At 46.4% G+C, this 26249-nt stretch overlaps 1 protein-coding gene across 1 annotated transcript in view; it reads right to left on the bottom strand.

Annotated features, from left to right (window-relative positions):
• Positions 1-24804, bottom strand: part of SLC25A1 (solute carrier family 25 member 1) — an 82844-nt gene extending 58040 nt beyond the window's left edge. Inside the window, exon 1 of the mRNA XM_082247481.1 lies at positions 24550-24804. Within this exon, the coding sequence (XP_082103607.1) occupies positions 24550-24691 (142 nt within the window). The 5' untranslated portion in view covers positions 24692-24804. The remainder of the gene's footprint in view (positions 1-24549) is intronic.
• Positions 24805-26249: the final 1445 nt, after the last annotated feature.

The raw sequence follows: 26249 nt of genomic DNA, 5'->3' as shown, positions 1-26249 counted from the left end.
CAGAGGCGAGACCAAAGGGTAACGCCACAAACTGATAATGCTCCTCTCCCACAGCAAATTGGAGAAAACGCTGGTGACTGGCACATATTGGAATGTGAAGATAGGCATCCTTGATATCTGAAGGGGCGAGGAAATCCCCCTGATCCAGGGATGTCACCACCTTTCGAATGGACTCCATTCTGAACTTCTGTACCAGCAGAAAGCAGTTCAGCACCTTGAGGTCCAGGATTGGACACACTTTGCCTTCCTTCCTGGGGACTGTAAACATGTTTTAGAAACCCTGAAAATGTTCCGAAGTCGGAACAGGGACATTCACACCTTGAAGGAACGCCCCATATAGACCCTGTAAACGGTCTGGGGACAGGCGCGGGTTGGAAGGACGAAACCTTGCAGGAGTACAAGAGCGAAACTTGAACTTGTAACCAGACCGATGACTTTGTGGATGCTCTTGACTTGCACCAGAGAAGTCCACGGGTCTGGAAACCAATGAAGACGCCCCCCCCCCACCCCGATACGGGTGAGGGTGCACCTTCATGCAGAAGGAGCCTTGTCCGCAGGGCTGGAAAAGCCTGCTCTCGACTTGCCAGACCAGGTTCTTTTGGATCCCCCAGAGGAGGCCCTGAAAGGCTTCCAGCCCTTGTCAGTCGACCCTGAGGGACGAAAAAACTTGTCAGGAGCAGAGAAGGAAGGTCTACTCCTACGGTGAGGTTCCTTGCCCTTAGTAGCCTGCGGAACAAAAGGTACTCTTCCCCCCTGTGAGACCTTTAATGATGTCTTCCAGGGTAGCTCCAAACAGACGATCTGCTTGAAAGGGAAGATCAGTCAAGGCCTTTTTAGAAGTCTGGTCCGCAGACCAGCATTTGAGCCAAAAGACATGCCGAAGGACCACCCCCAAAACAGAGGCTTTTATGGTTTACCGCACTGCTACACTCAGTGCATCCACTAGCGCCTTTTCGTGCGTGGCTATAGTGGAAGAATCATCCTCACTATCGGAGCACTCAGGGTGCGTGGACGCAGACCCAGTAGGATGAGTCGCATCCGTGGCGGCCAGATCAACCTCAGAATTTGAGGAGACAGAGGATGCAGGTGAAGGCAGATGACGCTTTTGGCCTGTCCTGTTTTGCAGAACCATATCCACCTTGGACACTAGTAACTCCAGGACCGCCATCATAGCAAACACAATAAAATAATGAAACAGTTAATTAGACATATGCCGGTTTTCGGTAATTCGATATATTGCGGTATTGCATAGCCACGGTATTGTTATTGTGGCGTTTTTAAAATACCGAGTTTCTCTGCTCCTGGGTCTGACTTGTGAATTGATACATTTCAGTGAGCTGGATGACTCATTCACTCACACAGCTAATGCCAGTAACTATAAACAAAAATAATTACATTGTATCTTTTACTTCCCTCTGCCAGGGAGAAAGGAAGTTTAACCTCTTAAAGACTGGATCTTTTTCTGACACTTGTTGCTTGCAAGTTAAAATCAGTTTTTTTTTTGCTAGAAAAGTACTTAGAACCCCCAAACATTTTATATATTTTTTTAGCAGAGACCCTACAGAAAAAAATGGCGATTGTTGTAATATTTTATGTCACACTGTATTTGCGCAGCAGTCTTTCAAACGCAATTAATAGACTTTAATGAATAAAAAAAAAAAAAAAAACATAACAGTAAAGTTATCCCAATTTTTTTTTTTGTTACACAGAGAATCGTGATCTTTATTCCAAGCTAAAAAATCGTGATTCTCATTTTGGCCAGAATCGTGCAGCGCTAATATATATATATATATATATATATATATATATATATACATATACATACACACACACACACATACACACACACACGCATAGCAGCCCACATTACATTATTATATAGCCATCAAGCAGTGTCTGGCCTACCTGGTGATGACTGGTCCTGGCGCTCTGATCCGATGGCCTGGTCTTTAAAGGGGCAAATCCTTGCGATCCAGAAGTGGTTAAACCTGCAGGAGGACCGGTGTTTTTATCTATTAATGACTTTACTATTGCTTTAGGCCTGGTTCACATGTATGCGGGTTGGTGGTTCACATGTATGCGGGTTGGGGGCCCACATTTGCACAGGCATAGCAGCCCATTGATGTGAATGGGCTTGAGCTGCTATGCCTGCGTTTTCAGCTGAAAAAAGGTGCATGCAGAATTTAAAAAAATGCAGTGGCCATGAAATCCATCCTTCTTTTGCACCATGCGACTTACCTGCCGTTGCTGCACACGCAAACTGTTTTTAAATGCCGTGCCCACGTATACAAAAAATGCAGAAAGCTTGCCAGAGCAGGAACTGCAGGTTAGTCGCATGGTGCAAAAGCAGGATGGATTTCAAGGCCACTGAATTTTAAAAAAATGCTGCATGCACCTTTTTTCTGCGGAAAATGAGGGCATAGCAGCCCGTTCAAATCAATGGGCTGCTATGCCTGTGCAAATGTGGGCCGCCAACCCGCATACATGTGAACCGCCAACCCGCATACATGTGAACCACCAACCCGCATACATGTGAACCAGGCCTAAAGCAATAGTAAAGTAATTTATAAAAAACAACACCTCCTTCAGGTTTAACCACTTCTTGACCACAAGGATTTGCCCACTTAATGACCAGGCCATCGGATCGGAGCCGAGCGCCAGGACCAGTTATCACCAGTTAGGCCAGACACTGCATGATGGCTTATTTTAGGCCTGGTTCACAGAGTCTGTACTGACTGACTATATAATAATGTGCATAAGTGAACCAAAGCCCCTAAATTCAGCAATGAAATTCAAGTGAGGTAGAAATTTAATAATTTAAATTTAATAATAGAATACCGTGATAATACCGTATACCGTGGCAAAACCTTAATCAATTAATCGCAGCATGAAAATCTGATACCGTCACAAGCCTACAGTTAATACAATAATTAAAATATATAGTAAATTTCATGTTTGCGACACTCTGGCAGCTCTAGACTTTGGTAGGTGCAAGTTGTCTGCAGCTTAGATATATACTAAAAAGAGAGTATAATTGTGTCTCCTGTTATTTAGTTCTATTTAAAATACCCAGGTTTGAATCTCACATGTGCTTGTAAGCAACATCTGTACCGGATTTTTCTTTTTACATCCTACATTCCAGGTGCTACCACATATGTTGTGTTGCTCAATGTGGGCCCAATGCAATAACAAACTGAATTCCATCACAGCAATGCATTTAGTTCAGGTGTGCAAAAATGAATATGGAATTCAGGAGCCACCAGGAATTTTTGGGAGCCAGCTTCATTGGCAATAAGAGAAAACCTCAAAAGTTAGGCACCAGCTAACATTTTTAAGGAGCTTTGACAACCTGGATCGGGAGATTTGTCCATTTGTCCATATCTGGTTGAGTTGGTGTACACTATGTAAAAATTAAATGTTTTATTTAAGCCCATTTTTTTTTCATTGGGCTTTTGTAGCGCAATGCAGCCCAATGGGTGTGGTGTGAATGGACCCTAATAATGCCTGGATACTGAGCAGGTAGATTGCTTCCTGGGTGCATCCTAAATTCTCAGTTTCACACCATACGTTTAAGTGGTGACATTTGTATGCTATGCTGCAAGAAATCTCCCTGTGCAGTTATGACAAAAATAGATACCACAAAGAAGTAATTTGCTATTGCAGGCATGTCATTATGGGGGGGGGGGCAAAGGCCTATGTTCCTGGTTATGGTTTAACCCTTGGTAAGCTTAAAGTGATACTAAACACACACAATTTAATTTACATTGTCCCTTCTATTTCTGTATATGGATGATGGCACTGTAATTATTTTAATTTAAAAAATCCAAGTATCTTTTTTTGCTAATCAATATTCTACTGTCACATGACCCAGTTCTTTCCATGCCTGTCTGCAGGGAAACATAAGCAGGAGGAGCTTCTAGTCCTCTGCTGCTGGTCACATATTGAAACTTTAAAACAATAGCCTATGGAATACAGAGTAAAAATAAATAATATCAATAGACTGTTTTACTGTGGCATACAAATATATATTTGAAATTAAAACTTTTTATTTTATTTTTTGGCAATAACAGTGTGGGCAGATTTCTGCTTTGTCACCCCCCTCCGGTCAGTGTCTTAGAATAAGAGGGAGGTGAAGCCTACATGAATCTACATGTAAAATCCCTCCCCAAATATGTTGATATGGTTAGTGGGCATAGAGGAGGAGTGGGTTGCAGAGGTGGGGGACTTGAGTCACATGACTTGACTTAAGTCACCAGTTTAAGGACTTGAGACTTGCTTGACTACAATTAATAAAAGACTCGACTTGACTTCGACTTGGTATTCATGACTTGAGACTTGAATTTGACTTGAGACATATGACTCGAAATGACTTTTTTAAGTTATTAAATAACTGAATTTTTGTAAAATCTTACCTGTAAAATTCCTTTCTCTGAGTCCTCCGACAGTCGCCGCCCTCTTCATATTCGTCACAATGGGGTATTAGACTTTGCTCCGAAGGAGTAGCTAGGCAACAGAATATGTTAATATAAAGGTTTTAACACATCCCACCCCCAGGGGGTGGTCCCCTCAGTCAATACCCTCCTACTTCCTGTATCCATACTCCAGTTTCAGTGGAATAGCAGTAGAGAGTACAATTAACCCCAAAAGAGGGGCGGGGGCGGCGACTGTCGGAGGACTCAGAGAAAGGAATTTTACAGGTAAGATTTTACAAAAATTCCGTTTTCTCTTACGTCCTCCGACAGTCGCCGCCCTCTTCATATTCGTCACAATGGGGACGTCCCAAAGCAGTGCAAACATGAGGGGTGGGAAACGCAGCCGCGCCCAAGGCAACGCCGTCTCCACAGCAGAGAAAGGAACCTTACCAAAGGAAGGAAACCATCTGGGCAAACAGAAGAAAAAACTTGCTCAACAGAAGCAAAATCTCAGGAAAGAACAAATAACCCAGGGATAACAACATGTATCCCAAACAGCCAAGGAGCCCATACAAGGGACTCTAAGGAACTGCCGCACTAAGAACCTTGCGGCCAAAGGAAGCATCTGCTGATGCCTGAACATCCACTCTGTAGAATTTTGTGAAGGTGTGAACAGACGACCAAGTCGCCGCCTTACACACCTGGGCCACAGAAGCCCCATGACGACAGGCCCAGGACGTACTCAGAGACCGCGTAGAGTGCGCCTTCACAGGCACAGGAGGAACCTTCCCCTTCAGAACATAGGCCTGTTCCACAGTCTGTCTGATCCATTTGGCAATGGTAGAGGCCGATGCAGCCAAGCCCTTCCGAGGACCCTCAGGAAGAACAAACAAAGAAGCCGACTTGCGGAAAGATTCAGTCGATTTTAGGTATACCCTAATCGCCCGAACAACATCCAAGGAATGCAACTCCACCTCCTTCGGATGTTTAGGCTTCGCGCAGAGCGAAGGCAGGACAATGTCCTCATTGATGTGAAAATCCGAAACTCTTCGGAAGAAAAGAAGGGTTAGGTCGCAAGACCACCTTATCGAGATGAAGGACCAGATACGGAGACTTGCAGGACAAAGCTGCCAGCTCCGAGACCCTACGAGCCGAAGTGATCGCCACCAAAAAGGCGACCTTTTTGGACAACATGGACAACGAGATCTTCCTGATCTGTTCAAAAGGAGCATGTTGTAACACGGACAGCACAAGATTCAAGTCCCAAGGAGGTAAAGGTGCCCTCCTAGGAGGAACCAGAGGTCGCACTCCTTGAACAAAAGTACTAACCAAGGGGTTAGACGCCACAGGACGTTGAAAGAGAACGGCCAACGCAGACACCTGACCCTTGACCGTAGCCAACGCCAGACGCTGGTCGACACCTGTCTGAAGGAAGGACAACACCCTAGACACAGAGTATGTGCGAGGGGAAAACCCCCTGGACTCACACCAGGCAAAATAGGCCTTCCAAGTACGGTGATATACCTTCCCCGAGGAAGACTCCCTCGCGGTAATCAAAGTGTGAATGACCTCCGGAGAGAGACCCTTATCCTTCAGGACCTCGGTTTCAACAGCCAGGCCGTCAAAGCCAGCGACTGTAAAGCAGGATGGAATATTGGTCCTTGAGACAAGAGATCTTCTCGAAGAGGCAGACGCCAAGGAGCGTCGACCGCACAGATTCACGAGGTCCGCGTACCAGGACCGGCGAGGCCAGTCCGGTGCCACAAGAATCACCCTGTGTGGTTCCGAGTTCAACCTGCGAAGGAACCTGGGCAGCAATTGAATCGGCGGAAACGCATACAGCAGCCGATACTGATGCCACGGGGCCACTAACGCGTCTGACGCGTCTGCCCGAGGATCGCGCGTTCTTGCCACGAACCTTTTCACCTTGTTGTTCAGACGAGACGCGAACAGGTCCACATCTGGAAGACCCCACTTCACGCACAACATCTGGAAGACAGCCGGGTGGAGAGACCATTCCCCCTGATCCAGGGTCTGGCGGCTCAGATAATCCGCCTGCCAGTTCTCCACCCCCGGAATGTGTACCGCCGAGACAGGAGTCTCGGCCCAAGACAGAATGTCAGCCACTTCCCGAGCCGCTCGGGCACTCCTGGTGCCCCCTTGGTGATTGACGTAAGCCACCGCCGTGGCATTGTCCGTCTGCACCCGAACCGGACAGCCGTGCAGCCTGTCCGTCCAACGGTGAAGGCAGAGATTGATCGCACGCAACTCCAGAATATTGATCGGAAGGGAGGATTCTTCCTCCGACCAAGTCCCCTGGGCGGACAGAACGCCCAGAACACCACCCCAGCCCGATAGGCTGGCATCCGTGGTGATCACCATCCATGAAAGAGGACGAAAAGACATTCCCCCCCGACACCGCCGGGGACTGGAGCCACCACAGAAGATCCCTTCTGGTGCGATGGCTCAACGAAATCTGGACATCCAGAGACTGCGGACGCCCGTCCCACCTGGACAGGATCTCCGCTTGGAGACCCCTCGTGTGAAACTGGGCAAAGGGAATTGCCTCGAAAGCCGAGACCATCAGTCCCAGGCACCGCATGCACTTTCGTAGGGACGAACACGGAACGTCCCGAAGAGACTGGACTTCCCCCTGAAGAGTCTGGAGTTTGTCGTCCGGCAGGAAAACCTTCGCCTGAACAGGATCATCCCCAAATAGGGAAGACGAACCGACGGACACAGCGTCGATTTTGGATAATTTATCGTCCAACCAAACTCCTGCAGAGTCTGCACCGTGACGGACAGATCCATCTCCAGACCCTGGCTGGTCGCAGACCGAACCAGAATATCGTCCAGATACCCCAGGACAGAGATGCCCTGGGCTCTCAACAAAGCCAGTAATGGTGCAAGCACCTTGGTGAAAACCCGCGGAGCCGAAGCGAGGCCAAACGGCAGCGCCACGAATTGGTAGTGATCCTCCGCAATGGCGAATCGAAGGTACCTCTGGTGACCCTCGAAAATGGGGATGTGTAGGTACGCATCCTTCAAGTCGATGGAGGCCATGAATTCCCCCGGAACCAGGGCAGCCACCACCGATCGCAGGGATTCCATGCGAAACTTGCGCACCCGTACAAAGCGGTTCAGAGCTTTCAAGTCCAGAATTGGACGCACCTTGCCCTCCTTCCTGGGCACGGTGAACAGATTGGAATAGAACCCCCGAAATCTGTCCCGATGAGGCACCGGAACCACGACTCCCTGAGCCCTCAGGTCCCGCACCGCAAGGTGCAAATCCCGTAAACGCTCTGGAGACAGTTGAAGATTTGAGGGAAAAAATCTGCTCTCCGGCCGAGAGAGAAACTCGATCTTGTAAGCAGACCGAACGATTTCCTGAACCCAACGGTCCCGAACACGGGACAGCCATGGCAGAGGAAAACCGAGCAAGCGTCCCCCCACCCCAGAAATGGGTGAGGGCGCCCCTTCAGGTCGCACTGTTGTGGGCAGCGGATCCGGACTGGCCGGACTTCTGCTTACCTGCCCACGGCTTCTTTTGGGAGCCCTGACCTTTGAACGGCTTGCCCTTAAAGTGCGGCCGAAAGGCACGAAAGGACCCCTGAGAGGGCCGAAAGGAGGCATGCTTCCTACCAGGAGCCGCTTTTGCCTTGTGGGATTGGGGCAAGAGCGTGCTCTTACCCCCTGTGATCCCCTTTATCAGGGTATCCAAGGATTCGCCAAAAAGGCGAGAACCGTCATAAGGTAGATTGGCTAAGGTCTTGCGCGAAGATTGGTCCACCGACCAACATTTTAACCAAACCAAGCGGCGAGATAACACCGCCACACTGTGTACACGTGCGGCCAACGGAACCATATCCAAGTCCGCATCGCACAAATACATGACACCCTGATGGATTTGATCCACCATGTCCAATGTCGCCTGTGGGGCAGAATCAGCCACCAAAACGCGTCTAAGCACCTGCGTCCAGCTCGCGACCGCCTGGGCCGCCATAAGTGAAGCAAATAGAGCTTTCAGCATAGAACCCATAATAGAATAGGTATGACGGGCAAGAGACTCCAGCCTCTTGTCCGTGGCATCCCGGAATACCGGGGTATCCTCAGCAGGAATCGCAGTGGATTTATTCAAAACCGCGATCGCGTGATCCACCGGAGGTGGCACACACCAACGCTCGTCAGTAGCGGGCGTGAAAGGATAACGCAATTTGAACCTACTGGGTACAGCGAAAGGCTTGCGGATATTACGCCATTGTTCCTTAACAGCGCTCTGAAAATCATCTGTGCAGGGAAAAACCTGCAACGTTTTGCGTCTTCTCTTTGTCCCATAAGCTGCCAAGGCAGCAGGCGGACACGGTTCATCCTGCAAGCGCAGCATTTTCTTAATAGAAGCAACCATTTCATCCATGAGTGCAAGCTCTTCAGACGAGCCAGGGGAAGAATCATCCACCCCTTCAACCTCAGCCTCCACCTCGGACCCCACAAGATCCAGGGAGGAACGGGACCCTGATAAGGAGACCCCGGCCATACCAGCCCCTGCACCATCACCCTCTGAACCAGAGGAAATTGATTCCCTGGACCTCTTTGTGGATTGAGCAGCCACCAGCATGTGCACCTGTTGCGCCAGATTAGCCACAATCGCAGCCAAATCTCCCCCCGGGGGGGAAACAGCAGTCCCCTGACTATCCATCAATGTGGTAGGAAATTTGCCCTCCTGAGAATCCATTGCTCAAAAATCAATGCTGACCAAGAAAGGGTTAACTGCCCCTTTAACAAGTGCGGCGAGCGCAGCCCCCCGCACACACACACAGCACAATTGAGACCCCCACAGGGAGGACACAGAACACAGGCAATGGACACAGGAAGAACAGACAGGATAAAAAACCTGAGGAGGCCCTCGCTGTAGCTGCTGCCACGATCGGTGCACATCAGGAAAGAGGAAGTGATGCAATCAGGGCGCTCTGTTAAAGCCTATGGAAGGCTACAAGAAAATGGCCGCCCGCAGTGAAACAACATGCGGCTGGGCGAGTGCAGGCAAAATGGCGTCGTTTGGCGCCGAAACCGCCGCTCCCCCACTACAGTGATGCATTAACACCACACATGTAGAAAAAACATGGCCGATCGCCGCAGCGATCGCTGTAAAGTGCCCCAACATGACCTAAAGCATGTCCCACAGCACACAGCCATTCACACAGACACAGGCTGACACAGACAGTGCAGCACAGCCCCCCCTCCTTGCAGCCCACAGCATGCAGCCAGAGAGATAGGGACAAACAAATCCACAGTGTGAACACAGGCAGGGTAACACAGTCCCAGACTGACAGCCCTCCCAAAACAGACAGGTCCCCACATAAATACACTTACCTCCACGGATGGCGTGGGGAACCCGCACAGGCGAACAAACCGCTGCACACAGGGCAAGGAGAGTCGCATCCAGGACGCAGCACAATGGTGGGTTAAGAAACCGCACAGCGTCCAGTGAGGTAGCCACCTCACCAAGCATCCCTGCGAGCAGGGATGGGTCGTTCACTGAGCCAGGAGCGATACCTGACTGAACGCTCGATGGCAGGCTGGGAAACCACCGACCCACAACCTGCGAACAGGGGGATCAGCCCGAGACCCAGCCCGCACGAATCCTCTTCATCAGAAGAACTAACTAACGCTGACAAAATAACAGCTAAGTAAAGAGAGAGAAAAAACTCAAATAAAATCAAAAAAAGAATAGAGAAAAGCTGAGACAAATGCCCCAGCACAGAGACATCCAGCTACTCCTGACAAGCTAGACATTGAAACTGGAGTATGGATACAGGAAGTAGGAGGGTATTGACTGAGGGGACCACCCCCTGGGGGTGGGATGTGTTAAAACCTTTATATTAACATATTCTGTTGCCTAGCTACTCCTTCGGAGCAAAGTCTAATACCCCATTGTGACGAATATGAAGAGGGCGGCGACTGTCGGAGGACGTAAGAGAAATTTGCATTTTCTCAAGATGTGTTAAAGCAAAATTAATGTGCCCGTTATGTTTCTGACACCACAGTCACTTAAAACACCTCAGTGTGTTCTGATTTTTAGGACACTGGCTGTTTAACAATGGAAATACTTAACATTTGTAGCACCCTACAGGTAGGTGCTAGGTAAATGTATAGTGGGCCTTGTCTGCCTAACAGCAGAGCTGTGATTTATTTAGCTAGGGTGTCAGGGCTTCCAGATGTGCCTGCTGAGGGGAGAAGTATCCCCACTGGCTCCTGTGATAGGATTCCCATAGGGCAGTGTGGGAAGCCCAATCAGGGGACACATCCAAGCTTGTAACTACCCCAGAAGGCAGATTATGCTGCAAAGGATTCTGGGAGTGGGTAAAAGTTTGGGGGAAGTGCGTGGTACGGTGTCTTTGACGGGAGTAGAGTCCCAGGAAGGAGTGCGCGGCTGTCTCCCCTCCTGTCTGAGGAAGGCAGATGTCTCGGGGTGTTGCCTGAGTGTCCAGAGAGTGCTGAGTTGAGCTGAGGGGATCCAGTGTGCCGAGAGCCTGCAGAGAGAGAGAGAGAGAGGTCCAGTCCCAGGAAAGCCTACACAGGTCGTGAGTACTGAGGATTGCCCCTGGGGTTCACCTGAAATGTTAGAGGGGACCACTCTGGAAGAAGTTCTGGGATCCAGTGTCAGCTAGCTGCAAAGGGGGTACCTAGGTTGAGGACCCTGAAGCTACAGAGGGGTACATAGTCAGTGGACCCTGAAGAGTTCAAGGTCAAAGGGGGCACCTGCAGTTTGGGCCCTGAATTGCACAGAGTGTGCCAGTTAAAGTGACAGCTATACAGAGTTCTACTATATACTACCTCAAGCTGTGCCAGGTGGGGGAAAGTATTCAGTGACTTTCATAGTACAATAGTGTCAGGAGTTCTACAGTTCTCAGTCTTGGATCTTATGGACTATAAGTCGAGGATGCAGCACTTCTTCTGTTCTACAGAGTGTTCTCAGTGTCAGTGAGCGTTGGCTGGCGTCAAGGAAGTGCCAACAGGCATTTAAGAAGTAAAGTCCCGATTGTAATTAGTTTAAGCCTCAAGGAGTATCCCACTCATTCCCTTCTTCCATCCCCTTTATTCCAATAAAAACACAAACAAAGATGCCAGAGTTGTCACTGCTTCAGTTGTCACACCCAGGATCACAGCTTACATGGGCTGGAGAGATCACCGGTACTGATGGCAGACCCACATCAGGCCACCGGCCTGGAAACCTTGCTACACGTGTTTTTAGTGACTGTGGTGTTGAAACATGACTGGACGAAGGATTTTGAACTGTTTGGGCATTCAAAGTGTTTCTTTAATATGCCAAGAAAAAATCACTAAGCAGTTTTGTTAATGTTGAAAATAAAACAAAACCTTTCCTGACCACTGATTTTTAACTGTATTAAAGGTGAAATTTGGGGTAGATCAGTATTTTGACTTGATTTGTGACTTGACCAAAATAAATGACTTGACTTGACTTGCTTGACTTCTAGCAGGGACTCGACTTGCTTGCTTGCTTTTTGCCACAGTAACTTGGGACTTGCTTGAGACTTGAAGGTTAAGACTTGAGACTTGCTTGTGACTTGCACATGTGTGACTTACTCCCATGTCTGCTGGGCTGTCACTTACCACTGTGTATACGCCCACATGTGACTCTTTAGTCACATGGGCTATTCAGATGTTATGAGGAAATTCTCAGCATATAAGCTCACTGAAAACTGAGCATGTGCAGAGCTGCCAACAATGCTCTGCAAAATCCCTAGCTGAATTAGAGACAAGAACAGAAGGTGGAGATAGAGAGCAGGAGGGTCAACCAGGCGTTTTGCAGAATACAGAAAAAAAATCTCATTGTGACTAAGTGAGTAGTAGTAATAGTAGTAGTAGTTTTTTATGATGTGGGTTTAGTGACACTTCAAGGACCAATAAAATAGTGTTCAGTAGGTAAGTGAATCACATAGTACTGAGAAGCCTGAAATCAAGGTCACAGGATGATGTTTTTGTCCCATGTGATAAAACTGTCTGTATCTAGAAAGTGTCTAGCACAGAATGTGATAAAATCATGTGAATTTACAGGCAACGTCCCAGTCACTGAATAACCCCAGAATGCAGAGGTGGGAACAAAACAGGAATTCCAGCACTGCATAAAGACTGGAACACAGCTTTGGACAGGATTCTTTACAACAAATAAGCATTGTTTTATGCTACAAGCAAAAAAAAAAAAAAGCACTAAGTATCAATTTAATTCAAGTTCTCTGTATAACGACCCTAAGGGACCATATTGCAGTTCACAGCATTAAACTATAATGCAATTGGCAAAATAGTAGGTATGTTTAAAAATGATTTGTAAATGTATTGTTTTGGTTTTGTGTCTTGTTGCATTTTCAAAAGGAGTATGTACGTTTTTCGGCCCATGCATAGTGCAGTGTCAGCATCTTTATCAGGATCCAATTTTATATGGCAAACTATAATATAAGGGGTACTGCTAAAAGGCAAATTTATTGTGAAACAATAGGTGGCTATAAACACAAAGATGACCATCTAGATCAGGTACCACCGCAGACCGCACTTCTATGGGTGGCTTCAGAAAGCTCTGGCTAACACATCTCAGGGGAGAAAGTGATTGTACAGGTTAGAAATCCAAAAAGACACCAGACCTGTCCGTGATTGGAGAGTCACTCCTTCTTCCTGTATATGTATATACAGTATATATAGTAATGCTTGTGTGACCCAAGTATGCTGCTTAAACTGGTGAAAACAATCTTTTTTTTTCAATGGATTATCCCTACATGTCCCTGGACCATGACCCTCTAACCAATAAAGCTAAACCTACTGCCAGGGGCATATCATGAAATCAGTGGGCCCGTGTGCAAGATAAAAAGTGGGCCCTAGGCAATGAAAAACAAAAAGGCGGCGCACGTGGCTTAAATTGTGCTAAATATGGGGGTGTGGCTTAAAGGGGCGTGGTCTAAGAGTCTGAGATGACTTACACAGTGCAGAATACAGTAATGCTAAATAGGGAATGTACAGTGTGGAGTGTACAGCGGTGGGTAGTATGTGCAGGAGAGGAGTATGGAGTATATGGTGGTTTGTGTTATGTGAAGGAGAGAAGCGGAGTGTACGGCAGTGTTAATTTCGTCGACTAAAACCGACTAAAACGTTTTCGTCGACTAAATTAACACAATTTTAGTCGACTAAAATACGACTAAAACTAAAACAATTCAGATGACTAAAATACGACTAAAACTAAAATGGCATTTTAGTCAAGACTATAACTAAAACTAAATCGAAATTTGCTGCCAAAATTGGTGCATGCTCAAAGCTTAATACCATAAATAATAACATATTACATTTTTCACTCCAGAACCAGCAGTAGTATATAATGAGTTTGGAAATTGTAGAGAAATGCTTAAATAATGCATTACAAATTACAATTGAACTACCCCCATTCGATTATAGATGACTAAAATGAGTTTTAGTCTACTAAAATGTAGAACGTTTTAGTCGGCTAAAATGTACTGGAGTTTTAGTCGACTAAATACAACTAAAACAGTTGCAGAAGACTAAAATGGGACTAAAACTAAAATGCAATTTTAGTCCTAAGACTAAAACTAAATTGAAATTTGCTGCCAAAATTAACACTGGTGTACGGAGGTGGGTAGTATGTACAGGAGGGGAGTGCAGAGTGTACAGAAGTGGGTAGTATGTTCAGGTAAGGAATGCAGAGTGCACAGAGGTGGGTAGCATGTGCAGGAGAGGAGTGTGGAGTGTACGAAGGTGGGCAGTATGTGCAGGTAAGGAGTGCGGAGTGTACAGAGGTGGGTAGTATGTGCAAGAGGGGAGAGCAGAGTGTACGGAGGTGGGTAGTATGTGCAGGTAAGGAATGCTGAGTGTATGGAGGTGGGTAGTACGTGCAGGAGAGGAGTGTGGATTGTATGGAGGTGGGTAGTACGTTCAGGAGAGGACTGCGGATTGTATGGAGGTGGGTAGTATGTGCAGGAGAGGAGTGCGGATTGTATGGAGGTGGGTAGTATGTGCAGGAGAGGAGTGCGGATTGTATGGAGGTGGGTAGTATGTGCAGGAGAGGAGGAGTGCGGATTGTATGGAGGTGGGTAGTATGTGCAGGAGAGGAGTGCGGAGTGTATGGAGGTGGGTACTATGTGCAGGTGAGGAGTGTGGATTGTATGGAGGTGGGTACTATGTGCAGGTGAGGAGTGTGGATTGTATGGAGGTGGGTACTATGTGCAGGTGAGGAGTGTGGATTGTATGGAGGTGGGTACTATGTGCAGGTGAGGAGTGTGGATTGTATGGAGGTGGGTACTATGTGCAGGTGAGGAGTGTGGATTGTATGGAGGTGGGTACTATGTGCAGGTGAGGAGTGTGGATTGTATGGAGGTGGGTAGTATGTGCAGGAGAGGAGGAGTGCGGATTGTATGGAGGTGGGTAGTATGTGCAAGAGAGGAGTGCGGATTGTATGGAGGTGGGTAGTATGTGCAAGAGAGGAGTGCGGATTGTATGGAGGTGGGTAGTATGTGCAGGAGAGGAGTGCGGAGTGTATGGAGGTGGGTACTATGTGCAGATGAGGAGTGCGGATTGTATGGAGGTGGGTACTATGTGCAGGTGAGGAGTGCAGTGTACAGTGGTGGGTAGTATGTGCAGGATAGTGTCAGTAGGGCAGTGGACGATTTTGTCTTTTTTTTATAATTTATTTTTTTACAATTTAATTTTTGTTTTTTGTTTTCATTTTTTCATAATATTTTTTGGGGGGCAGTGAATGGTGTCAGTAGGGCAGTGGACAGTGCATGCAGAGCAATGGACAGTTTTCAGAGGTTTTTTTTTTTTTTTTTTAAATATTTTTTACAGTTTAATTTTTTTAAATTATTTTTTACAATTTATTTTTGTATTATTCTATTTCACAATGATTGCGAGGAGGGGGTAGTGGACAGTGTCAGTAGTTTTTATTTTTTACAATCTATTTTTTTAAATATTGTTTTTCACAGTGCTTCTGGGAAAGGTGGGTGGAGGAATGGGGCAGTGGACAGTGTCAGTAGTTTTTTCTTTTTTATGTATCTTTTTTTTACAATTTATAATTTGTTTTTAATTTTTTCCCAGTTCTTTTTGGGAGGGAGGGGGTTGGGGCAGTGGACAACCACAGTGTAACAGAAACTGCTCCAGCCACATAAACCAAGTGCTGATTGACTGTACAGGCCACAGCGCCCATTATGTGATCATTCCAGACCCCATTCAAACACAATGCTTAATTTATTGACTCAATACAAATGTATCTTTTAGATTTAGCAGGGATTTTGTAAATTATGTTGTGTTTGAATTTGTTATTAATGATTTTAGTGTATTTTTAGTGAAAATATTGTAGTGATATTTTCTGGGTGGGGGCCTGTCAGGTAGGCTGTATAAGGCCCCATGATTTCTAACAGCAGACCTGCACATGTGGCATGGCGCTGCATTGAGACTTGTCCTGCAGCCTTCTGGATCATGTTCCTTGTCTCAGAAGGTGGTGGGCCAAGCCCACGGCATTCTCCTCTATAAGAAAATTAAGGAAGTAGAGTGGGTATCTGCCAAAAAAAAAAGCTGCAAAAATGTTAGAGGCTGCGGGGAGGAAGAGGATGAGTAGTATTTTTCATTTTGGGTGAAAGTTCGCCTGAAGGAAGCAAAAGGCTTAAGGCTCGTACACACTTGACGGAAATCGGATGAAATATCCTCCGATTTTTCTCTCTCTTGCTCAGCGTTCATAACCGTTTTTAGTTGACAGTGCATAAATGTTCACAAAATTTCTCGTCCGATTTTTTTTTTTTTTTTTTGGGGACATTTGTTCCTAGACTTCCGGGTTATCAGCAACTTCAGATCATGCGCGGTCTTTCGTATCCGATTTTTCACGGACGTACTGCATACACATTAAATGAAAATTGGTCGTCTGGGGACGGACGATAAAAATTTTGGTGTTTGTCCCTCCGTTTTTTTTTTTGTTGAAAATGCCGGCATCGGCTGCTGAAAGTTGTGTACACACTAGCTGAAAATCAATTTTCAGCAGATTTTCTACTAGTGTGTTAAGGCCCGTACACACGATAAGAAAATCTGAAGGGAAATTTCGTCCAACGACCGATCTGCCGATTTTCGGATTGTTAGTATGGTGCTTTCGACAGCCGACTCCGACTTTTCGGCTGACAAAATCCTGATGTGCAGGCTATAAAATTTTTGTTGTCCGTAATACAACATGCGATTTTCGTCTCATTAGTACAGATTTAGACGGAAAAAATCTTAAGAGCAACACTAGGCATGCTCAGAGACGAAAGAACATATAGAAAGCAATCCAACACATGACATCACTTCTGAAGTAGAATTCTGTCGTACGGGAAAATTCGTATTAAAAAAAACCTCTTCACTTTCCACATCAGTCTAGCATGCCACAAAAACGGACGACAGATCGTTCGATAATCTGATCGTGGCTTTAGAAAGAAGAAACTTGTTAAGGAGTGGTAAAAAGTTAGCATGGCGGCTATAGGAGGTATTGCTATGATTAAGCCTCTTCTTTACGAAATGCCCCAGACACTGCTAGAAACATGCTCACAGAGACACAAATGGTATTGTATGGACTCTCTATCTCCTCTATTTGTCCTGTTGATCTTTGGCACCTGGAGAGAACTTGATGGGAAATGCAAAAGTTTTAGGCCCCTTTCACACAGGCGGACCGTTCAGATCCGCCTGTCCATTTTTTTTGGCGGATCTGAATGGTCCCCCCATGCATCTCTATGGGGCATCGGATGTCAGCGGAGACATGTCCGCTGACAACCGATCCGATCCGTCAAATCTGGACGGATGGAAACCCTATTTTCCATCCATCCAGCGGATCGGATCGCATGAGATACGGTCCGTTCCCATCCGATTCCCCCATAGAGATGTATGAGGGTCTGACAGCTGTGTCTCCGCACACAGTGCGGAGGAACAGCTGTCATTCTCCTGCTCAGCTGGGGTTTGGCGGATCGATCCCCTGCTGAGAAAAACTGAGTCCGTCCAACGGACTTACTGTGTGAAAGAGCCCTAAAGCTGTTCCACTGGACGTCTTCTACTGTTGTTATGCCAATGAAAAGAAATTATTTCCTCTCACTTTTGGGAAGCTTCCCTCTCACAAGTCCCGTTGTGTGACTACGACAGGAAGCGAGGCGAAATCTCCCCTATGTGTAGCCTTATCCTGGCTATAGACTCTTCAAATCTCGGCAAGTTAGGAAGGAACTGGCCAAGATTCTAACCATGTATGCGCAGGCTGAATGTACCCAAGTTGAGAGGCCGATCAACTTAGGTACAACCTGCCTGACGGATTTTATGTGTGATTATTGCTAGTGGCTTTTGTAGCCGCTAGCAATATTCACTGTGTTCTCCCGGCAGCGAGGGCTTCACCTGCCCCTGTCGGGAGAATCCAATGGCTCTGCGGGAGGGATTCCCCCATCAACACTGACAGTGCTGATGGGAGAATCAAGGATTTTCTTTCCTATCATCTATGGTCGCAGGAAAGAAAATCGTTCTGTCTTTGGCCGGCCTTACCAGTATGCCTCAACATCCCATCAATTATTGCTGGATGGTTTTTAGACCTTGCAGACATTTTATGTTCTTTTTTGTCTGTATCTATCTGTGGCTATCATATCCCATTCAAAGGTAAAGAATGGGCAAATCTGGTCTTCTGCTTGATAAACACATGTGAAAAAAGATGAAATAAATATGTGAAATTACCTCTGCCCTAAATTACCATGTAACCTCACCTGTACTAAACTAATTGTACTTGTTTTTCAACCTTCCCTAACAAAGGAACAAAGGTTAAAGTACAACTCTCATTCAAAGTGCACTAAGAGTGGCTGATCAGCATATTAGCAACAGAATATTGTGAAATGTTCCATGTCAAGTAAAGGTTTAGGCCTTCAAACACACAGGGAGGGAATACACACTTATTTCAAGGCATACATGTGTTATTTACACAGTGTAAATCAAACTTTGGAGCACGAGGGCTGCTTGCAAATTTCAGGGTCAGGCAACTCTAGTCTACTATTTTATTTATTTAGCCAACTATGAATTAAAAACCTTAAGCCCTGCAATATGTTTCACCCTGTTTATCAACATGATGCATGTCATTGTAGTAACTTCAGAGTAAAACATAAACATAATATCAATAAGGCTACATTCACACCTGAGCGTAGCGTTTTTCGCACGTTTTTTACCGCGATTTTACCGCGATTTACAGGCGTTTTTTGTGCAGGCGTTTTTTGATTGAATAGATACCAATGGAAAACGCCTGTAATCTGCCCAAAAAGAAGCTCATGTACTTTTTTGAGCGTTGGGCGTTTTGTAAACAGTGTCAAAACGCTCAGATGTGAACAGGGGCCATTGAAATTAATAGGATTTGTCTTGTTGGGCGTTTTGAGAGCTGATCCTAGAGCAGAAAAACTCCCCAAAAACGCCTAGATGTGAACAGAGCCTAAGAGCCAGTTCACATTGGAGCGATCCGACTTGCCGGGGCGACCTCACAAGCGCACCGCGACCTCGGAGCGGCCGGCACGGACTTCATAACATTGAAGTCTATGCAGGTCGCTCCGGGTCGCCCCAAAGAAGCTCCGGACCCTTTTTCTAAGTCGGAGCCACTTGTGTCGCTCCTATTAGAACGGGTCCACAGCTTCTCTATGGCAGGCGACCAACGGCGACCTGTCAGGCGACCAGGTCGCCTGACGGGTCGCCCCAGTGTGAACCGCCTCTTAAAGTTGTACCCTGAGAGCCCTTTCACACTGCTCTGTAGCAAAATCTCAGTTAAAACACATATGTGTTTCCTGTGCGTTTCTGGTGCGTTTTTTTGGGTTGCCTGCACCTGCGTAAAATGGACATGTGACTCAAAAACGTAAATCGCAGTGCAATTTTGCCACAGTTTCCATTTATTTCAATGGGAGGCTGCGTTTTTGGTGTGGTTTTCAACACCGCATCAAAGATGCAGCATGCAGGACTTTTCAAAACGCACTGCGCCATGGTGTGAAAAGTTCAAGGGAAACATTTTTCTTGTAGAGTAAAAATGCAGGAATAACGTATTAAGCCCCATACACACGCACAGATTGTTGGCCGTAAATTGTCGGCCAACGTCCGATCTGCCGATTGTAGGCTTGTTAGTATGATGCTTCCGACAACCAACTGCGAATTTTTGGCCGAAAAAAATCTGGTGTGCATGCTATAAAATTTTTGTTGGCCAACAACAGAACGGCCGATTGTTCCTCAGTCAGTACAGATTTCGGCAGACAAAAATCAGATGAGCAAGACTGGGCATGCTCAGAGAAGAAAAAACACACGGAAAGTCAACCATCACATGACATCACTTCTGAAGTTGGTTTTTGTTGGCCGACAAAAGTCCAGTGCAAGTCTAGAGCACATTTCAACCAACAAACAACACTGGACAAAAGACGGCCGATCGGTCAGCCAACAATCTGTGCGTGTGTACGGGGCTTTAGTGTGAAAGGGGCCTAAAGGTCTTTACACATTGGCCACATATCAGGCGGCATCGGCCAGGTCAATAGAAGCCGGTCGACATTCGGTCCGTGTGCACGGCAGTCGGCCCAACAGAAGTCGACCGTCGGGTGGATTCTGTCGAAGGGGCATGACTGAAAAAGGTCTGCCGATCGGAACTAGGCTTTAGGCCTAATTCACATCACACTAGTGCAATTTCACAGATTTGCATGACAATGGAAATCACATTGTTTTCTGCTTATTATTGTTTAATGCCAATTAAAAATATTATTCCCACGTGCCAAAATGCAAATAGATCCATATTCGGTTTCTACAACCTTTGCGTTATGTATACCACAGGTGAACATAAGAAAAAGGCTTCTTTTATGCAAAGCCGATAATGGGACAAATACCCCTCCAAAGGAAAAAAAACTAGAGTCCCAAGGGCTCCTAACCGATTCTAACGCAGTTAAATGTAACAAGTGGCATGGTACTGAATAAAAGCAGATGTGGATAAGGGTGCTTTCAGCAGCTGCGTCATTTCCTAATCCTTTTTCTATAGGCAACATCTTTAGGGGCGCCTTCTATGTGCTCACTTACTTGAGCCTCAAGAGCAGGGGTGAATGGCAGCTTGCCATGCCCGATGGGTGTGTACAGTGAAGGAAGACACATATGCCAGGTCCTGTTTGCATCGTTTAGACCACTGTCATATAGGTAGCAGTCTTTACCCCCCTCCCTCTAAAAAGCAAACTAAGTGTGGTTAACTTTTCAGCATGTTAGGTAGAGCAGTGACTTTCAGGGGTTCAGGAGGATATCCTGATATACTGAATCCATGTTTAAGCCTAACAAAATGTATGTTTTTTGTTCCTATGGGAATTTTGTACTGAAATCCAGTGCTGCAACCATGAGCAAAGTATTTGGCTCATAGTTGTGGCATGGTCCAATTGACCTCAATGACTGAGTAAAATTTCTGTACCCCCCTCTGTTGCTGCTATTTAAATACCTGTAATAAATAAATACATCTGTACCGCCCCCTCCGGCTGCCATGGTAGTCTTTAGGTTAGTGGTTGGTCCATGTGAAAGGGTGTCCACTGACGTCTCTATAGGTGTAGGGAAATGTACAATACATATGATCTATTTTCCTGTTGTGTTTGCTGAATGCAGACCACTATATTCAGGGCAGGGACTGATGTAAATGTACAGTATGTAAAGTATTGCATAAATTGTTGCTGCTATTTAACCACTTGCTGACCGGCCCCCGACTATATACGGCGGTGGTGAGCCCCTCCCAGGCAAAGTGACGTACCGGTACGTCACTAGCCTGGGAGCGAATAGGGAGCGAGCGTGCGCCGCCGGAGGCGCGCTCCCGCCCCCGCTCGTACCCTAAGAAGCCGGCGCGTGTGACCGGCGGACCCGATGTCCCCCAGTCACTGGAGATCGTCGGGTGGAGAGGGAGAAAGGCAGGCGGCTAATGTAAACACAGCCCCTGTCATTCTCCCCTGTGTAAAAGCACAGATCACTGGATCCTGTTATGTAGGACCGTTGATCTCTGCTGTTACACACAAAGCCACATCCAATCACAGTAAGAAACACGCCCCTAGGGACACACTTAACCCCTCCCTCTCCAATAAAGTTAACCCCTTCCCTCCCAGTGTCATTTTTACAGTAACAGTGCATATGTATAGCACTGATTACTGTAGTAATGTCACTGGTACCCCCAAAAGTGTCAAAAATGTCAGTCAAGGGTCCGATCTGTACGCCGCAATGTTGCAGTCCTGTAAAAAAAAAAAAAAATCTCAGATCGCCGCCATTATTCATTAAAAAAAACAATAAAAATTACAAAAATCTTTCCCTTAGTTAGTAAACGCAATAACTTTTGCGCAAACCAATCAAAATACGCTTTTTGCGATTTTTTTTTACCAAACATATGTAGCAGAAAACAAATTGGCCTAAAATGTTAAAAAATTTTGATTTTTACGTTTTTTTGGGGGAATTTCATATAAAAAAAATGTGAAAAATATTGTTATTTTTGCAAAATTGTCGCTCTTTTTTTGTTTATAGCGCATGATCAAAAAATTGCACAGGTGATCAAATATCACCAAAAGAAAGCTCTGTTTGTGGAAAAAAAAGGACGTCGATTTCATTTGGGTACAGTGTCGCACGACCGCGCAATTGTCCGTTAAATTCACGCAGTGCCGAATCGCAAAATAGGCCCTGGTCAGGAAGGGGGTAAAATCTTCCGGGGCTTAAGTGGTTAAATACCTGTAATAAATAAATACTTCTGTACCACCCCCCTCCGGCTGCCATGGTAGTCTTTAGGTTAGTGGTTGGCCCATGTGAAAAGGTGTCCAATGACGTCTCTATAGGTGTAGGGAAATGTACAATACATATGATCTATTTTCCTGTTGTGTTTGCTGAATGCAAACCACTATATTCAGGGCAGGGACTGATGTGAATGTACAGTATGTAAAGCATTGCATAAATTGTTGCTGCTGCTATATTAATACCTGTAATAAATAAATACATGCATAAATTGTGGCTATTTCTAGAATGCTAATAATCATCTGAAATAGATGCAGTAATTACATTAATCTTTTGCATTGCTTGGAATGTGCGGTTATCCATGTTACACATCGTGATATCATATTTTCTTTAGAAAATACCAAAAGCCGAAATGTAAGCTGTACTGATTATTTCTGCATCAGAATTGTATATGCCCTGAGAGTAATGTTTGGTATGGTGAGCTGATTCGGTCAGCAGCATACAGCATCCATTCACCAATATCCTCCATGTAACCTCCTTGACTAAGGAACACAGTTGTTGCCATCAGGACAGCTAACTAACACATGGTGTGAATGGGTGACTTGGTTTCCAATAGAGGTACATGCCAATACAAACTGCTCTTGGTCTGGGTGAAGGCTGGCCATTAAGTATTTTTTTTTTTTTTCCGACGAGCCAGCGGGATACTTAAAAAAAAAAAAAATACTTGAATGGATTCCCCTATCCACACAAGCAAGGTGGATGTAGCAGTCGCTATAACAGTGGTCACGTGATCACTGATTCTTTCTGCCCCCCCAAATCATGCGTTCAGAACTGTTAACCACTTGCCGACCGCTGCACGACTATTTACGTCGGCGGTTAGCCCCTCACAGGCAAAGCGACGTAGTACTACGTCGCTAGCCTGTGAAGGTCTAGGGAGCGAGCGTGCGCCGCCGGAGGCGCGCTCCCGTGTGGTCACGGACCCCCCCGCGCGTGTGACCGGTGGACCCGATGTCCGCCGGTCACTCGCGATCGTCGGGTGGAGAGGGAGAAAGGCAGGCGGCTGATGTAAACAAGCCGCCTGTCATTCTCCCCTGTGTAGAAACAGTGATCATACGGTTCTACTATGTAGGACCGTTGATCATTGCTCCTACAGCTCAAGCCACAGCAATTCACAGTTAGAATCACGCCCCTAGGGACACACATAACCCCTCCCTCTCAAAAAAAAGTTAACCCCTTCACTGCCAGTGTAATTTTACAGTAACAGTGTATATGAATAGCACTGATTACTGTAGAAATGTCACTGGTAACCCCAAAAGTGTCAAAAATGTCAGTCAAGGGTCCGATCTGTCCGCCGCAATGTCGCAGTACTGCAAAAAAAAAAATCGCAGATCGCCGCCATTAAAAAAAAACAACAAAAATGACAAAAATCTTTCCCTTTGTTAGTAAATGCAATAACTTTTGTGCAAACCAATCAAAATACGCTTTTTGCGATTTTTTTTTTTACCAAACATATGGTAAAAAAAAAAAAAATTGGCCCAAAATGTTAAAAAATTTTGATTTTTACTTTTTTTGGGGGGGGGGGGGGGCATTTCATATAAAAAAATGTGAAAAATATTGTTATTTTTGCAAAATTGACGCTGTTTTTTTGTTTATAGCGCAAAAAGTAAAAATCGCACAGGTGATCAAATACCACCAAAAGAAAGCTCTGTTTGTGTGGAAAAAAAGATGTCAAATTCGTTTAGGTACAGCGTCGCACGACCGCGCAATTGTCCGTTAAAGTCATGCTGTGCCGAATCGCAAAATAGGCCCTGGTCAGGAAGGGGGTAAAATCTTCCGGGGCTTAAGTGGTTAAAGGGATACCAGGGCAGTCATATAAATATATATATATTTTTTTAATGTCATTATTACGGATACGGAATCAATCCTTAAAAAAGTAGCCATTCCCTGCAAACAATGACAATGCAGGAAGGTCAATTACAAGTGCATTTGTGCAATTGTGTCTGACCAGGACAAACACATCTGTACACTGCAGAGCCCCAAGATGTGTAGTATGATTGTGTGATGTGTGTTAGAGGAAAGTCAGCAGAGACATGAGCAGAGGAGTGCAGTGTGGTCAGAGGTGATGTGGTGATGGGAGGGTGTCAGGTCCTGTGATGATGACAGCAGGCACTCCTATGAGATCCAGCCTGGGAAGGACAGATCGGAGCTCATTCATTGCCTCCAATGGCAGGAAGCAGACATTCCTGCACACAGGTATTTAGGAGCGATATACAGAACGGGGAGCGGACACCCCCCACACAACAAGTGTCCCCTCCGCACTCTACTTCTCTGACTTCCACCACCAGCCCAGGAACGGGGTACCTGTCACCGCACACACACCGCTTACCTGCTAGAATGGCTTTGCCCGGGTGAGTGAGCTTGGCACCGCCGGCGGGTGCTGCGGCTGCCAGACTGCGGTGTCCTGAGAAGGGGGAACCGGGAAGGGCGGAGAAGAGGGGGGACAGCGGGGTGCGGCCACTGGAGGACATGGCTGGGTGAGGAGAGTGCCGGCTCCGGGATGTGGGCACAAAACGGGCTCCTCAGGTTCCGGCAACCACCGTGTCCGGGATCCGGGGAAGGGGTGGGGCTGCAGGGGCTGCCTCCCGCCCTCAACCACGCCCAGTTCTTCGTAACCTGACTAACTGCACCGCCCCGAGGGGAGGACAGGAGATAACTACAACCCAATCTACTGTACATAACACTACAGACAACTAAACCCCACCTACTGTACACAACACTACAGTGTAACCAGTGCCACTGCCACCCTGAGGAGAGGACAACTACATCCCCACTTACTGTACATAACACTACAGTGTAACCAGTACCACCCTAAGGAGAGGGGACAACTACACCCCCCCTTACTGTACATAACACTACAGTGTAACCAGTACCACCCTAAGGAGAGGGGACAACTACACCCCCCTTACTGTACATAACACTACAGTGTAACCAGTACCACCCTAAGGAGAGGGAACAACTACACCCCCCTTACTGTACACAACACTACAGTGTAACCAGTGCCACCCTAAGGAGAGAGCAACTACATCCCCACTTACTGTACATAACACTACAGTGTAACCAGTGCCACCCTAAGGAGAGAGCAACTACATCCCCACTTACTGTACATAACACTACAGTGTAACCAGTGCCACCCTAAGGAGAGGGGACAACTACACCCCCCCCTTACTGTACACAACACTACAGTGTAACCAGTGCCACCCTAAGGAGAGGGGACAACTACACCCCCCCTTAGTGTACACAACACTACAGTGTAACCAGTGCCACCCTGTGGAGAGGACAACTACATCCCCACTTACTGTACATAAAACTACAGTGTAACCAGTGCCACCCTGAGGAGAGGACAACTACATCCCCACCTACTGTACACAGCTCTACAGTGTACCAAGTGCCACCCTGAAGAGAGGGGACAACTACATCCCCACCTACCCAACACTACAGTGTAACAAGTGCCACCCTGAGGAGAAGACAACTACATCCCAACCTACTGTACACAACACAACAGTGTAACCAGTGCCATCCTGAGGAATGGACAACTACATCCCCACCAACTGTACACAACACAACAGCATACCAAGTTCCACCCTCCCTGAGGAAAGGACAACTATATCCCCCACCTTCTGTACACAACACTACAGTGTACCAAGTGCCACCATGAAGGGAGGACAACTACATTCCCCACCTACTGTACCTAACATTACAGTGAAACAAGTGCCACCCTGAGGAGAGGAGATAACTACATCCCCACCTACCGTACATAAAACTACAGTGTACCAAGTGCCACCCTGAGGAGAGGGGACAACTACATCCCCACCTACACAACACTACAGTCTAACAAGTGCCACCCTGAGGAGAAGACAACTACATCCCAACCTACTGTACACAACAATACAGTGTAACCAGTGCCACCCTGAGGAGAGGACAACTACATTCTCACCTACATAACACTACAGAGGAGAGGACAACTATATCCCCCATCTACATAACACTACATAGGAGAAGATAACCAAGTCCCCCACCTACATAACA

The sequence above is a fragment of the Pelophylax lessonae genome, assembly GCF_965119305.1.
Source record: "Pelophylax lessonae genome assembly, chromosome: 1".
Taxonomy (NCBI): Eukaryota; Metazoa; Chordata; class Amphibia; order Anura; family Ranidae; genus Pelophylax; species Pelophylax lessonae.
The sequence above is the reverse complement of the archived record's forward strand: the minus strand, read 5'-3'. Positions and strand labels throughout refer to the sequence as shown.